Source organism: Nycticebus coucang, chromosome 10, assembly GCF_027406575.1.
Source record: "Nycticebus coucang isolate mNycCou1 chromosome 10, mNycCou1.pri, whole genome shotgun sequence".
NCBI lineage: Eukaryota > Metazoa > Chordata > Mammalia > Primates > Lorisidae > Nycticebus > Nycticebus coucang.
The window spans coordinates 28,468,252-28,483,296 of record NC_069789.1 but is presented as its reverse complement, the minus strand read 5'-3'; the positions used below and the strand labels follow the sequence as shown (position 1 = coordinate 28,483,296).

General features: G+C 34.9%; 1 protein-coding gene across 1 annotated transcript in view; it reads right to left on the bottom strand.

The window, feature by feature from the left end:
• Positions 1-15,045, bottom strand: part of DNAH14 (dynein axonemal heavy chain 14) — an 862,921-nt gene that overhangs the window by 345,790 nt on the left and 502,086 nt on the right. Inside the window, 4 exon segments of the mRNA XM_053607548.1 lie at positions 7,536-7,703; positions 10,160-10,297; positions 11,708-11,836; positions 14,341-14,528. Coding sequence (XP_053463523.1) covers positions 7,536-7,703; positions 10,160-10,297; positions 11,708-11,836; positions 14,341-14,528 — 623 coding nt within the window.

The window sequence follows — 15,045 nt, the reverse complement described above, 5'->3', positions numbered from 1 at the left end:
AAGGTCTGCTTCAAGAATCTGGGAGCATTTAAATTGGGTGCATAGATATTTAGAATTGAAATGTCTTCTTCTTGTATTTTTCCCTTGACCAATATAAAGTGGCCATCTTTGTCTTTTTTGACTTTAGTTGCTTTAAATCCACATGAATCTGAAAATAAGATTGGAACTCCTCTTTTCTTCTGAATTCCTTTTGTCTGAAAAATTGTCTTCCAACCCTTGACTCGGAGCTTTAATTTGTCTTTTGAAGCCAGGTGTGTTTCTTGCAGACAGCAAATGGATGGCTTGTGTTTTTTAATCCAGTCAGCCAATCTATGTCTCTTCAGTGGGGAGTTCAAGCCATTAACATTTATTGAAATAATTGATAAGTGTGGTAGTATTCTATTCATCTTATTTTGTGAGAGTCCATTGCTTAGTTTTATCTTTTGCCACAGTGTGGTTAGGTTCTGTCCTTTAATATCTGAGTTCTTACTTTGCTGCTGATCCATTGTGGTGGTCAGTGTGCAGAACAGGGTGAAGTATTTCCTGTAGAGCTGGTCTTGTTGTGGCAAATTTCCTCAATGTTTGTATATCCGTAAATGATTTGATTTCTCCGTCAATTTTGAAGCTTAGCTTAGCAGGGTACAGAATTCTGGGCTGAAAATTGCTCTGTTTAAGTGGATTAAAGGTAGATGACGATTGTCTTCTTGCTTGTAAAGTTTCATTAGAGAAGTCTGCAGTCACTCTGATGGATTTGCCCCTGTAGGTCAACTGGCGCTTACTCCTGGCAGCTTGCAGAATCTTTTCTTTTGTCTTGACTTTGGACAGGTTCATCACAATGTGTCTTGGAGAAGCTCGGTTAGAGTTGAGGCTGGGGTCTGATAGCCCTCTGAAAGCAGTGTGTCAGAATCTTTGGTGATATTTGGGAAATTTTCTTTTATAATATTCTCTAGTATGGCTTCCATTCCTCTGGGGCATTCTTCTTCCCCTTCTGGAATTCCTATAACTCGGATGTTGGAACTTTTCATAAAGTCCCATAATTCTGACAGTGAACGTTCTGCTTTCTCTCTCTTCTTTTCTGCCTCTTTTACTATCTGAGTTATCTCAAAAACTTTGTCTTCTACCTCTGAAATTCTTTCTTCTGCATGGTCTTACCTGTTGCTGATACTTTTCATTGCGTGTTTAAGTTCCCTGATTGACTGTTTCATTCCCTTCAGCTCTGCTATATCCTTTTTATATTCTTCATATCGTTCATCTCTTATTTGATTCTGTTTTTGAATTTCCTTTTGGTTATTTTCCACTTTATTAGCAGTTTCCTTCATTGTTTCCATCATTTCTTTCATTGTTTTCAACATGTGTATTCTAAATTCCCTTTCTGTCATTCCTAACATTTCTGTATAGGTGGAATCCTCTGAAGTAGCTACCTCATGGTCCTTTGGCGGGGTTGTTCTAGACTGGTTCTTCATGTTGCCTGGAGTTTTCTGCTGATTCTTCCTCATGAGTGATTTCTTTTATCTGTTCCCTTGGCCTAATTTTCCTTTCACTTCCTCTTGCTCTTTAAGTTCTCGTGCCTGTGGAAGTTGCAGGCAGGTTTAGACGGATTGAACACACGCGACCACTTGCCGGTTTTCCACTGTTTTAGTCCTCCTCTTGGCGTCCAGAAGTCTCTTGCTGACTCCCTGTATCCTCTCAGGGGTGATGATAGGCAGATCCCACCAGCCAGAGATGCCTGGAGTCCTATCTCCCTAAACTCACGGTGCCCAGATGGAAGGAAGCTGTTACTCGGCTGCCATCTTGCTCCAAGAGTCACATCTTAACCTCAACTGCTGAAGGCCAGGGCCCCTCAGCCGCGCGCTGGCTACGGTCGCTTCCCAGGATCCCCCACCAAGAAATAAGATTTTAAATCAACAATGGTAAAAAGATGAAGATGGTCATTACATTAATATTAAAATTAATATTATATTGATTTTTATTAATATAAAATAGTTTATTATTTGAAATTGCACATGAACTATGTGGATACCCTGTATAATGACAAAGGCATCAATTCAACATGAAAATATAATAATTCTAAATATACATGCACCTAACACAGAAGCTCTCAGATTCATAAAACAAATTCTACAGAGCCAAGGAAAGAAACAGTAACATCATAATAGCTGTGGACTTTACACTCCATTTACAGAACTAGACATATCATTGAGGTAAAAGATAAACAAAGAAACAATGAACTTAAACGGGACTCTAGAATAAATGGATTTGTCAGATATTAACAGAAAATTCTGTGCAAAAGCTGCAGGATACACATTCTTTTCTTCAGCACCAGGAACATTTGTCAAGATGGATCATATGTTAGGGCACAAAACAAGTCTCATTAAATTTAGAACAATTGAAATTATACAAAGTATCTTCTCAGATCACAGAGAATAAAACTGGAAATCAATTCCAAGAGAAATTCTCAGAATTACACAAATACATGGAAATTAAACAACCTGCTGCTGGACAATTCTTGGGTAATTCACAAAATGAAGATGGAAAAAAATTTTCTGAATTGAATTATGAAGATAACACAAGCTTCTCAAATCTGAGGGATACAGAAAAAGCAGTGTTAAGGGGGAAGTTGACCGCCTTAAATGCTTATGCCAAAAGGCACTGGACAAAGAACAAACCAAACCCAAATTTACCGAAGGAAAGAAATAACAAAGCTCAAAGCAGAACTAAACAAAAACCTAACTAACTAAAACAAAAAGTTGGTTCTTGGAAATGATCAATGTAATTGATAGACCATGAGCTAGATTACCAGAATAGAAGAGAGAGAACAAATAAGTTCAATCAGAAATCAAAAAGGAGACCTTACAACTGACAGCACAGAAATACAAAATATCATCTGTGACTATCATGAAAACCTCTATATGTACAAAATATAAAACCTGGGAGAAATGAATAAATTCTTGGAAGCCCACAACCTTCCTAGCTGAATCAAGAAGAAATAGAAAGCCTGAACAGATCAATAATCAATAGTAAGACCAAAACAGTAATAAAAAGTCTCCCAACAAAAAGGTCACAATCCAGACAGATTCACATCCAAATTCTACCAGACCTATGAAGAACAACTAGCATTAATTCTACTGAAACTGTTCTGTAACAGTGAGGAGATCACACTCCTTAACTTGTTCTATGAAACAAGTATTATCTTAATACTAATGCCAAGAATTGACAAAGCAAGAAGGGAAAACAATAGACCAATATCTCTTATAAATATAAATGCAAAATTCCTCAACAAAATAGCAATAAACTGAATTGAATAGCACATCAAAAAGATAATCTACCATGATCAAGTGAGTTTCATTCCAGGGATGCAAGAATGAATCATTATATGTATGTGATTCACCACATGGACAGTAGTAAAAACGAAGACCATATGATCTCAAGAGATGCAGAAAAAGCATTTAATAAAATCCAACAGGAATTCATGACAAAAACCCTTAATAAACTAGGCATAGAAGGAACATACCTTAGAATAATAAAAAGCATATATGATAAACCCATAGCCAGTACCATACCAAATGTGGAATAGTTGAAAGCATTTTCCCCAAGACATGAACAAGACAAGGATACGTACCAACACCACTTCTATTGAAAATAATACTGGAAACTCTAGTTGGAGTAATCAGGCAAGAGAAAGAAGCATCCCTGTTTGCTGACAATGTGATTTTATATCTAGAAAATCCCAAAGACTCCACCAAATGACTCCTGTAACTGACAAATAAATCTGGCAAAGTCACAAGTTACAAAATTAATATACATAACTCAGTAGCATATTTGTATACTATAATAGCCAAGTTTAGAGGCCAGTCAAGGCAATACCATTTACAATCGCTTCAAGGAAAATAAAATACTTAGGAATATACTTAACCAAGGAAGCGAAAGATCTCCACATGGAGAACTACAAAACACTAATGAAAGAAATCATAGATAACACAAATAAATGGAATCCAATGCTCATGGATTGGAAGAATCAACATTGTTAAAATGTTTGGGGGGATTTGTAGATTTAATGCAATTCTCGTCAAAATACCAACGTCATTTTTCAAAAATCTAGAAAAAATAATTCTAAACTTTCTAAGGAACCCCAAAAGAGCCCTAATAGCCTAAGCAATCTTAAGCAAAAAGAAAAAATCTGGAGGCATCACATTACCTAACTTCAAATTACACTACCAGGCCATACTGACCAAAACAGCATGATATAAATGTATGCACATAGACCACTGGAACAGAAGAGAGAACCCTGAAATAAAACCACATAGCTATGATCAACTGATTTTTGATGAAACAGACATAACAATACACTAGGGAAAGGATGCCCTAATAAATAAATGGTGCTGGTAAAATTGGATATCCATATGCAGAAGAATGAAACAGTACCTCCATCTCTTATCAAAACAATTTACTCAACATGGATTAAAAATGTAAATGTGAGAACTGAAATCATTAAAAATTGTAGAAGAAACTATAGGAAAACCTCTTTTAGACATTTACCTCAGCAAAAAATTTATAATTAAGTCTCCAAAAGCAAATACAGCAGCAGCAGCAGCAGCAGGAAAACAGGACTTGATTAAATTAAAAAGGTTCTCCATAGCAAAGGAAATAATCAATAGGATAAAGAGATACCCTACAAAATGGGAGAAAACATTCACAAACCATACATCTGACAAAGGACTAATATCCAGAACCTACAAATAACTCAAATTAGCAAGAAATAAACAAACAACCCATTATATTAATAAAAGTGGGAAAAGACATGAACAGAGTTTTTAAGCAGAAGGTATATAAATGGTTGACAAAGATATCAGAAAATGCTCCATATCACTGATCATTAGGGAAATGAAAATTGATTACGTTTTTTTTTTTTTTTTTTTTTTTTGCAGCTTTTGGCCAGAGCTAGGTTTGAACCCACAACCTCCAGCATATGGGGCCAGCGCCCTACTCCTTGAGCCACAGGGGCTGCCCGGGAAATGAAAATTGAAACCACAATGAGATACTACTTTAACCTTTTCAGAATGAGCATATAAAAAAAAATTAAAAAAAGAGATCACTGATCATTAGGGAAATGAAAATGGAAACCCTTTTCAGAATGAGCATATAAAAAAATGTAAAAAAAGAGATGCCATGAAAAAAGAATGTTTATGCATTGTTGATGGTTCTGTAAATTAGTATAACCTCTATGGGAAATAGTATGGATATTCTTCAATGCACTAAAAATAGACCTATCTTTTGAACCAGCAATCTCACTATTGGGTTATCTACCCAAAGGAAAGCAAGCCATTTCAAGAAAAAGACACTTGTACCCAAATGTTTATCCCAGCACAGTTAACAATTGCAAGGATATGGAATCGACCTAATTGTCTATCACCTGATGAATGGATAAAGAAAATATTATGTATATGGAATACTACTCAGAAATCAAGCAAGAGAAAGATATAAAGGGCATCCCAACTGGGAAAAAGGAGGCAATACAATATGATCTTATATCTAGAAAACCTTAAAGACTCTTACAAAAGATTCCTAGAATTGATAAATAAATTCACCAAAGTCTCACGTTACAAAATCAATGTACACAAATCAGTAGCATTTCAATATATTATTATAATAACAATCAAGCTCAGAGTCAAATCAAGAATTCAATACCAGTTAAAATAGCTGTAAGGAAAATAAAATACCTAGGAAAATACTTAACCAAGGAGGTGAAAAATCTCTACAAGGAGACCTACAAAAACACTAATGAATGAAATCATAGATGACACAAACAAATAGAAACACATCCCATGCTCATGGAATAGAAGAATCAACATTGTTAAAATGTCCATACTGACTAAAATGATTTACAGATTCAATGCAATTCTCATCAAATACCAATGTCATTTTTCACAGATCTAGGAAAAATAATTCTAAACTTACTAAGGAATGAAAAAAGAGCCCAAATGGCCTAAGTAATCTTAAGTAAAAAGAGCACATTTGGAAGCATCACATTACCTAACTACAAACTATACCACAGGGCTAAAATAGCTAACTAAAATAGCATGGTACTGGTATAAAGGTAGAAACACAGACCATGGAAACAGAATGTAGAACCTAGAAATAAAACCATATGGCTATGACCAACTGATTTGTGACAAAGCAGACAAAACACACTGGGAAAAGGATGCCCTATTCAATAAATGGTGCTGAAAAATTAGATAGCATATGTAGAAGAATGAAATAGGATCCCTAATACTCATCATATACAAATATTAACTCAAGATGGATTAAAGACCTGAAACAATAAAAATTTTGGAAGAAACAAAATTCTTCTAGACATTAGTCTAGGCAAAGAATTTATGACTAGGATTCCAAAGGTAAATACAGCAACCAAAAATAACTAAATAAATAAGTGGGACTTCATTAAATTAAACATACATCCAACCAAGGGCTACTATCCAGAATCTACAGAGAACCAAAATTCTTTTAGACATTAGTCTAGGCAAAGAATTTATGACTAGGACTCCAAAAGCAAATACAACAACCAAAATAACTAAATAAATAAATGGGACTTAATTAAATTAAAAATGCATCCAACAAAGGGCTACTATCCATAATCTACAAAGAACTCTACCAAATCATCAAGAACAACAACAAAAAAAAAACAATCCCATTATAAAGTGGACAAAAGACATGAATAAAAATTTTTCAAAGGATATATAAATGGCCAACAGAAATATGAAAAAATGCTCAGCATTACTAATCATCAGGGAAATGCAAATTAAAACCAAATGAGACACCACCTTCCACCATCAAAATGGCCATTATTAAAAAAAAAAAAAAAAAAAAAAGACATTAGTGTGGATGTGGTGAAATAGGAATGCTTTTACACTGTTAGTAGGCCTATAAATTAGTGCAACCTCTATGGAAAAAATTATGGAGATTCCTTAAAAAATAAAAGTAGACCTCTTACTCAATCCAGCAATCCCACTACTGGGTATCTAGCCAAAGGAAAAGAAGCTGTTAACCGCAAAAATATACCTGTGAATGTATTATTGCAGCACAAGTCATAATTGCAAAGATGTGAAATCAACCAAAGTGCCCATCAGTTGATGAGTGGATACAGAAAATGTGGGACTTATATATATCATGGAGTATATCTCAGGCATAAAAGGGAATGAAATTATTTCATTTGCAGTAATTTGGATGGAACTGGAAACCATTATCCTAAGTGAAGTATCTCAGGAATGGAAAAGCAAATACCACATGTTATCACTAATAAGTGAGAGGCAAATACTGAGTACATATGGTCTTAAAGAGATATAAAGGACACTGGAAATTAAGAAGGGAGAAGGTGGGAGATGGGTGAGGGATAAAAACTTGCTTACTCAGTACAATGTACACTGTTCTAGTGATGGCTACACTAACAGCGTTATACAGTTCATCCATGTAACAAAAACACTTGTATCCCCTAGTATCTAGAGATAATAATTGTAAAAAAATAAATGCAAAGTCTCTAGAGAATTAATTTTGGAACAAACCTTAAACACATCTCGAAGATTAAACATGTAGTGACATTTTGTTGGAGTCGGTAACATATTCTGACGTACTTGATGGTATACAGCTAGGCAACAAGATATTATCTGATGCTTACTTTTCTGAACATCGGCTGTGAAGTTATTGATGGAGAAATACATTCCCAAGTGAACCTTTAAAAAGAAATGCTATAATTTAGTTTGTCCAATATTTTAAGTATAGACTATTTCTGGTTACACTTTATTAAAAATAGATTTTTTCTTTTTTTACCATAATGTAGGACTAGTTTCAGTAGAATTATTAAAAGTAAAATCCATTTAAAACAGGATGGTGGGCCTGAGATGCTCTCTCTGCTGTTGCATTTCCTGGAGGCCTCATGTTTCTTGGTTGCAGCCTCTGTGACCCTGGTGACCTGTAGGTTCTGGGAGGTTCATTGAGGGGACACAAGGACACTCTGAAAGTCAGGAAATAGCCACTCCATCACCGAAGCACAGAGACAAGGAAAATTAAGAAGAGGAAGAGAGAAGAGAAAGAAGAGGAAGGACGTGAACAAGAAGAAAACACACATGAGTAGGAATGAACAAAAAAATTCTACCAATATGAAATACCAGAACAGATCAATCCTTCCAAGGGATCACAAGGCAGCAATTACAGAGGATCCCATGGATAAAGAACTTGTAGAAACGACAGAAAGGGAATTTAGAGTATCCATGGCAAAAAAGATGAAGAGAATTGTAGGGACACTGGATAACAACCTAATGAAAATTGAAAAATTGCCCCCAGAAATGAATGAAAGACCAGATGAAATAAGAGAGGATATATTTGAGCTTAAGGAATTGAAGGAGTTATTATGGGAAGGGAACACTTTTACACTGCTGGCGGGACTGCAAACTAAAACAACCTTTTTGGAAGGAAATATAGAGAACCCTCAAAGAACTCAGGCTAGACCTCCCATTTGATTCTGCAATCCCATCACTGCGCATCTACCCATAAGAAAAAAAATCCTTTTACCATAAGGACACTTGCACTAGACTGTCTATTGCAGCTCAATTTAAAATTGCCAAAATGTGGAAACGGCCTAAATGCCCACCAACCCAGGAATGGATTAACAAGCTGTGGTATATGTATACCATGGAATACAATTCAGCCATTAAAAAAATGGAGACTTTACATCTATTGTATTAACCTGGACGGAAGTGGAAGACATTATTCTTAGTAAAGAATAGAATGGAGAAGCATGAATCCTTTATACTCAATTTTGATATGAGGACAATTAATGACCTAGTACACAGTAGGGGGTGGAGGAAGGAGAGGGCAGCAAGAGGGAAGGAGTGAGAGGGGTCGGGGGTCACGGTATGTGACACACCTTTTGGGGGTGGGATCCAATTATAAGAGGGACTTTACCTAACAAATACAATCCATTTAATCCGGTTCTTTGTATCCTCAACGAATCTCCAACAATTAAAACAAACATGTAATATAGATACGCATACACATGTGAGATATATGTATATATATCTATATCCTGCATATCAGATTAAATGAGAACAGAAATAAAAGAAAATATGGGTACTTTGAAAAAGTAAAATAAAATAAAACAGGATGGTGGACTATAAAAAGAAATTTTGGTTGCTGCAAACTGGGAAAAATTTCAATTGGTCTAACTTTGGTGAATTGTGTAAAAGCATGTGATTGTGTTCTGCAGACAATTTATGCTTCACCTCTGTATAAACTAGATATGTTGGGAATTCTTCCATTTCATTTCTCCTCAGTAGATAGTACTAAAAAGAAGCATAAAGTGATAGAACTATTACCTCAGTCTGGACCTAATATATAGGTATATTTTCTTCTAAAAATTCTGAAACAACTTACTAGAAAAATGGTTCAACTTGAAATTTAGTGGGATTAGAAAAATAAATCATGCACCTAAAATAATGAGGAGGTATATGGCACATTTCCTGTGTGAGGGACATAGCTACAACTTAGACTTTGCTTTACAAATGCAATCAATGTAGCCTGATTGTATGTACCCTCATACTAATAAGAAAAAAGAAAAAAAATCTTATGTGAGATTACTAAATTCTCCAAAATGAATCTTGTGTTTTCTTCTTTATAAAATTTAAAACTGACTTTTTAAAGTCAATTTTTAATAAGTATTTCCTAATTTTGATGTAGGTGATCAGTAGTCTACACTTGAAAGAAAATCCTGTTTTAGAAGAAAGTATGCAAATCTAGACAGAGGTAATAGTATATGCAGTATGTTTTGCTCAATGATAAAATGAAATGAGCAAATCAATTCAAGCAAAAATCAGGGTGTGCTTATTAAAAATGAAGATTCCTGAGCTTTATTTCAGATACACTGAATCAAAATCTCTAAGAATAAAGTCCTGAGATCTGCATTTTAAACATGCATTAAACAGGAAAGGAACCACATGTGTTTTTTATGCACAATAAATTAAGCTTTTGATATATAGAGACAAATTATAACAAAAGGCCAGAAAATACAGTCAGAAATAAAATCCATCCTCTCAGGAGAATTTTCTTTCATTATTAGAGGATTTACGTTTTCACATAATTCCGCATTTTATGGAATTAATTTTTTCAGTGGAAAATGAATTAGATGTATTACCTGGAAAATCGTACGTAAGGCACCTGGTGAAGGATGAGGCATTACCAGTATAGAGAAATGTTTGAGAAGACGTGGGCTGATATCATTCCCACCACCTAGAGGAAAACAAGCTGCAACTATTGAGAGATCTTGAATATTCTGTGGGAAGAATAAAATGGAAGAATAACTAAATGTATCTGTAGGAAGTGAACTATATAACTACTTCTCTGCCCCAAATGAACAAAAGATTTTAAAACGTGTAGACAAAAAGATTAAGATTACTATTTACTGCAAAACAAAAATTGCGATGGTAATAGAAATCTATAGCTTGGGAAGTAACCCAACTTAAAATACAATTTCAAGACGTGTTACTTTTAGGAGATTTCCTAAATGAGATAGGGAAATGGCTTATTTGTAAAAGAAATCATTGGAAAATAATCAACATGTGAATGAGGCTAGCAAAAAGGCTTCTGGTGATAAGTGAGAAGAGTCTGTTGAGTGTGTCTTCAAAATGGCCAGGATTGGCTTGAGGTGAGAAGGTGTTTGATTGTTAACAGAATACTATGTAATGGTAAATTGACATACTACAGCATCCTAGCTTTCTATGGCTGGGTGAAATCAAAACAGATAATTTAGTCTACTCAGAATAAAGTTCTTTTCATAGCTTTATTCTTGCTTGTGCCCAAGGCCACAGAAATCCCATGAAAGGTATGCTTTCCGGTCAGTACAGGAAATAGCCAGAAGCTATTTTCTGCCTTCTCTTTTTTTATAGTTTACTGGATTCTCCCTGGTAGGCTGCATCTGTGTTCTTCCTTTCTGCTATCTGAGCTGATGGCACTCACAAGCCAGTGTACCTCATTTAGCATCATAGGCTCAAGTTTGTTTGAGACATAAAACTGTAAAGCAACCATCTAATTTTACTAATGAGCAATATGAGCCCCAGAATGTTTGAGTGGTAGAGTCAGTTCTGAAACATATGTCTTACGATTAACAGAGAAGGAACAGAGAGAAAAGTGCATTTGAACATATTTTGTTTTTTTCTGAAAACTTAAGCCATTCTGATTTAGTTCGATGTAACAAAGATAATTTCACAGGATTACCTTCTTGAGAGCTGTTTTGATTTTACAATCCTTCTGTTAATCTTTGACCTATGTTCTTGAAAATAAAGATGTAGATGGGGCTTATACAGAGATTAAGGATGTATTTGGTAGGCCACATTTTTACTAGTTTTTCTATAACTCAATTTTGATGCATTGAAAAATTTGATTAACTATTAATACAGTTAATACTAGTGAGCATTAGATACAGAAACTAAATCTCTAGGACATATTTGCAATTCTTAGTAAGATTTAAACTGACTAAAATTAGAATTTCTATTTCTATAACCCCCACAGGCTCAATTGCAAAGATCTAATTGGCCTGGTTAATTTAAGGTCTCAACTTTGCTTAGCATGTACATATGGTTAGACTATCTACATTTCTCCCTTTATTCATTCAACATTGCTATAAATATTTAATTCATTGTAAGTAACAGTATTTAGTGAGAACAAAACTTAGTATATACTGTACCTTCCATACATTTTTTCCAGTTTCATAAACTCCTCCCAAATCTAATAATTGTCTTATCAATTCTAAGGGTGGCTCTGCTCCATATCTATCTGATGCTGACATATTCACATCATCAATGAATATTACAATCTTAAAGATAAAAGATTTTAAAACATATTATAATTTGTAAGGTTTTACATATAGCAAACAATACTTTTCTTTAAATTATGAATTATGAATATTAATAATGCTATGGGGTAAGAACAAAATTATATATGATGTCTGTTTTTCTATTAAAAACTGCAGATCAGGCTCAGCACCTGTGGCTCAAGCAGCTAAGGCGCCAGCCACATACACCTGAGTTGGTGGGTTTGAATCCAGCTTGGGCCCACCAAACAACAATGATGGCTGCAAACAACAACAACAAAAATAGCTGGGCATTGTGGCAGGGGCCTGTAGTCCCAGCTACTTGAGAGGCTGAGACAGGAGAATTGCTTGAGCCCAGGAGTTGGAGGATGCTTTGAGCTGTGATGCCACAGCACTGTACCCAGGGCCACAGCTTGAGGCTCTGTCTCAAAAAAATAAAATAAAATAAAAACAGCAGATCAGGTGGTGCCCCCTCAGTGGGTAGAGTGTCAGCCACATACACCCAGGCTGGAAGGTTTGAACCCAGCCTGGGATAGCTAAACAACAATGACAACTACAACAATAATGACAACAACAGCAACAACAAAAACCTGCAGATCAAATATTATTTTGAAAATATGACGTTAGAAAACAGTTTTAAAAATAGAAATTCAACTCACCCTCTATAGATCTATCATAATTATGTCTGGTAATAGTTAGAAATGTAATATAATTGTGGCTATTATACTGGAATGTTGCTATTATTCACTCAATATCTATTTTCTAAGTGCCTACTATTGGCAAGGCACTGTTGTGTGTATTTAGCTTTAATTCACATGCACCATGGTTTGGGAATAAAACTATCATCTGGAATTAGACTTTTAAAATTCTGCTTCAAATGCTGTTGTCATGAACAATAAACAAAACATTCAGACTTATTTTTAATTTTTAAACTTGTGTTACTTCCCACCTTTATATTATATGCTAAAGTGTACTGACTGTAATCTCTGTGTGTATTAGCCCTGTTAGATTGTATTTATTTTTTTAAACCAGGCACTTGTTAGAAAAACATAAATAGCCTTTTGTTTGATCTACCTAATTATCTAATTTGTAACTGTCTGTATTTTTTTTTTTTAAAGTAGGACATTCAGCTTCCCCTCAATATATTCTATCACAAAGTGACTGAAATTTCTCTTGCTTGCGTTTTCTATTGGCATAATCCTTCCGCAAGCCCTAATACTGTGCTGGTCTGCAAGGGTTGAGGTGTGATCCTACACAGTGCCAACAGTAGGGGTCAGAGGAGGCCTATATCACCCCTTCCCCAGCTCCAAGCAGCCTAGCTTGGAGTGATCCTTCTGACTGGAAGAAAAAGAGGGACAAGAGTAAGAGACTTTGCCTGGTAATCCAAGAAATTCTCATTTATCATACTCAAGTCCACCAAAGCTGTGTATCTAGGGGTCTGCAAGAATTGCAGCATTCCTGGGTTTAGAGTGTTCTCTACTGCTGAATGGCTGCAGTGACTGTAGGCTTAGGTTATAACACTCAATCCCCTTTGAATTCATGGAATGGTCTCTCAAGAAAGTCTTAAGAAGGATGGATACAAACAAGCCCAGACTGCAAAGATGGAAATAAATACCTAACTCTTTAATGTCCAGACATTGACATATGTCTATAGCATCAAGAACATCCAAGAAGGCATGATTTCACCAAATGGACTACGTAAGGCATCAGTGACCAAGTCTCAAGTGCTGTAGATAAGTGACTTGTCATTCAAGGAATTCAAAATAATTGTCCTTAGGAAGTTCAATGAACTTCAGAATAACAGAGAGAAAAAATTCAGAATTCTATCAGAGAAATTTAACAAGAAGCTTAGAATAATTAAAAAATCAAGCAGAAATTCTGGAGTTGAAAAATTCAATCTGAAAAACTGAAAAATGCAACAGAGTCTCTCAAAAGCAGAAGTGATCAAGCAGAAGAAAGAACTATGAGCTTGAAGATAGAGAAGAAAAAAAGATCAAAAGATGAAGCACGTCTACAAGATCTGCTAAAAAGTCTCAAAAAAGCAAATCTAAGAATTGCTGGCCTTAAAGAGGATGTGTATATATATAGAGAGATCAGGATAGAGGTTTATGAAAACAAAGAGTAACAGAGAATTTCTAATGTACAGAAAGATATGAATATTCAGGTACAAGAAAGTCAAAGAATACCAAACAGATTCAGCCCAAATAAAACTACCTCAAGGCATATAATAATCTATTGGTGTGATTAGATTGTTCAAATTTTAACTCTTTCAAAATTTCTAAAGTTTACCCAGGTAAGCAAAGACTCAGCAAGTTTATCCATATCTTCAGTTAAAATGAAGGACATATGAAGCACATTCTTAAAAGCTCTTGTAATTGAATTGAGCCATGTTCTAGGAATATTCAGGAGTGTATGTTACACATATCTTTTTAATTAGCATTAATTAAAATAATTTATCACTTGAACAACATAAGCATATTATTTAACAGGTATAGGAGGTGTTTTACCCTGTTGTTTTGTGGTGGTCCAAGAGTATCTTTAGCTCTCCTTATCAACTTCTTAAGAATCTTCTCCTTGGTTTTGGCAGCTGTCATACTGGTGCTAAAATTTATTGAGGAGACTATAATTCCTCCATTTCTATTATTTTTAGAAGAATTTTCATTAGTTATAACTTCTGGTTTTTTAGTAGCATTATCTATGATAAAAAAAGAAAAACAAACTTAGAACACTTTAAGACTATTTTTGATTTAAGATGTCAAGAAATTTAAAAATTATACAATTGTATGATATTGTCATTTTAAAGAAATTATTCTCATAGAAGGAAAACCAACTTTGGGATATTGCCTTACTTTTTTATGGTAAACAGTATCTCTTTGCAACCATAGCCAAATTCAATTGTATGAAAGCTCAGAGAATTCTCTGTTCATCTAAGTGTGACAGACCCATATAATTTAAGATCTAAAAATAATAGAGGAGAGTGCAGGGAAAACTCTTGAAGAAATTCGTCTGGGCGAGTATTTTATGAGGACCACCCCCCCGGGCAATTGAAGCAGCTTCAAAAATACACCACTGGGACTTGATCAAACTAAAAAGCTTCTGCACAGCCAAGAACACAGTAAGTAAAGCAAGCAAACAGCCCTCAGAATGGGAGAAGATACTTGCAGGTTATATCTCCGACAAAGGTTTAATAACCAGAATCCACAGAGAACTCA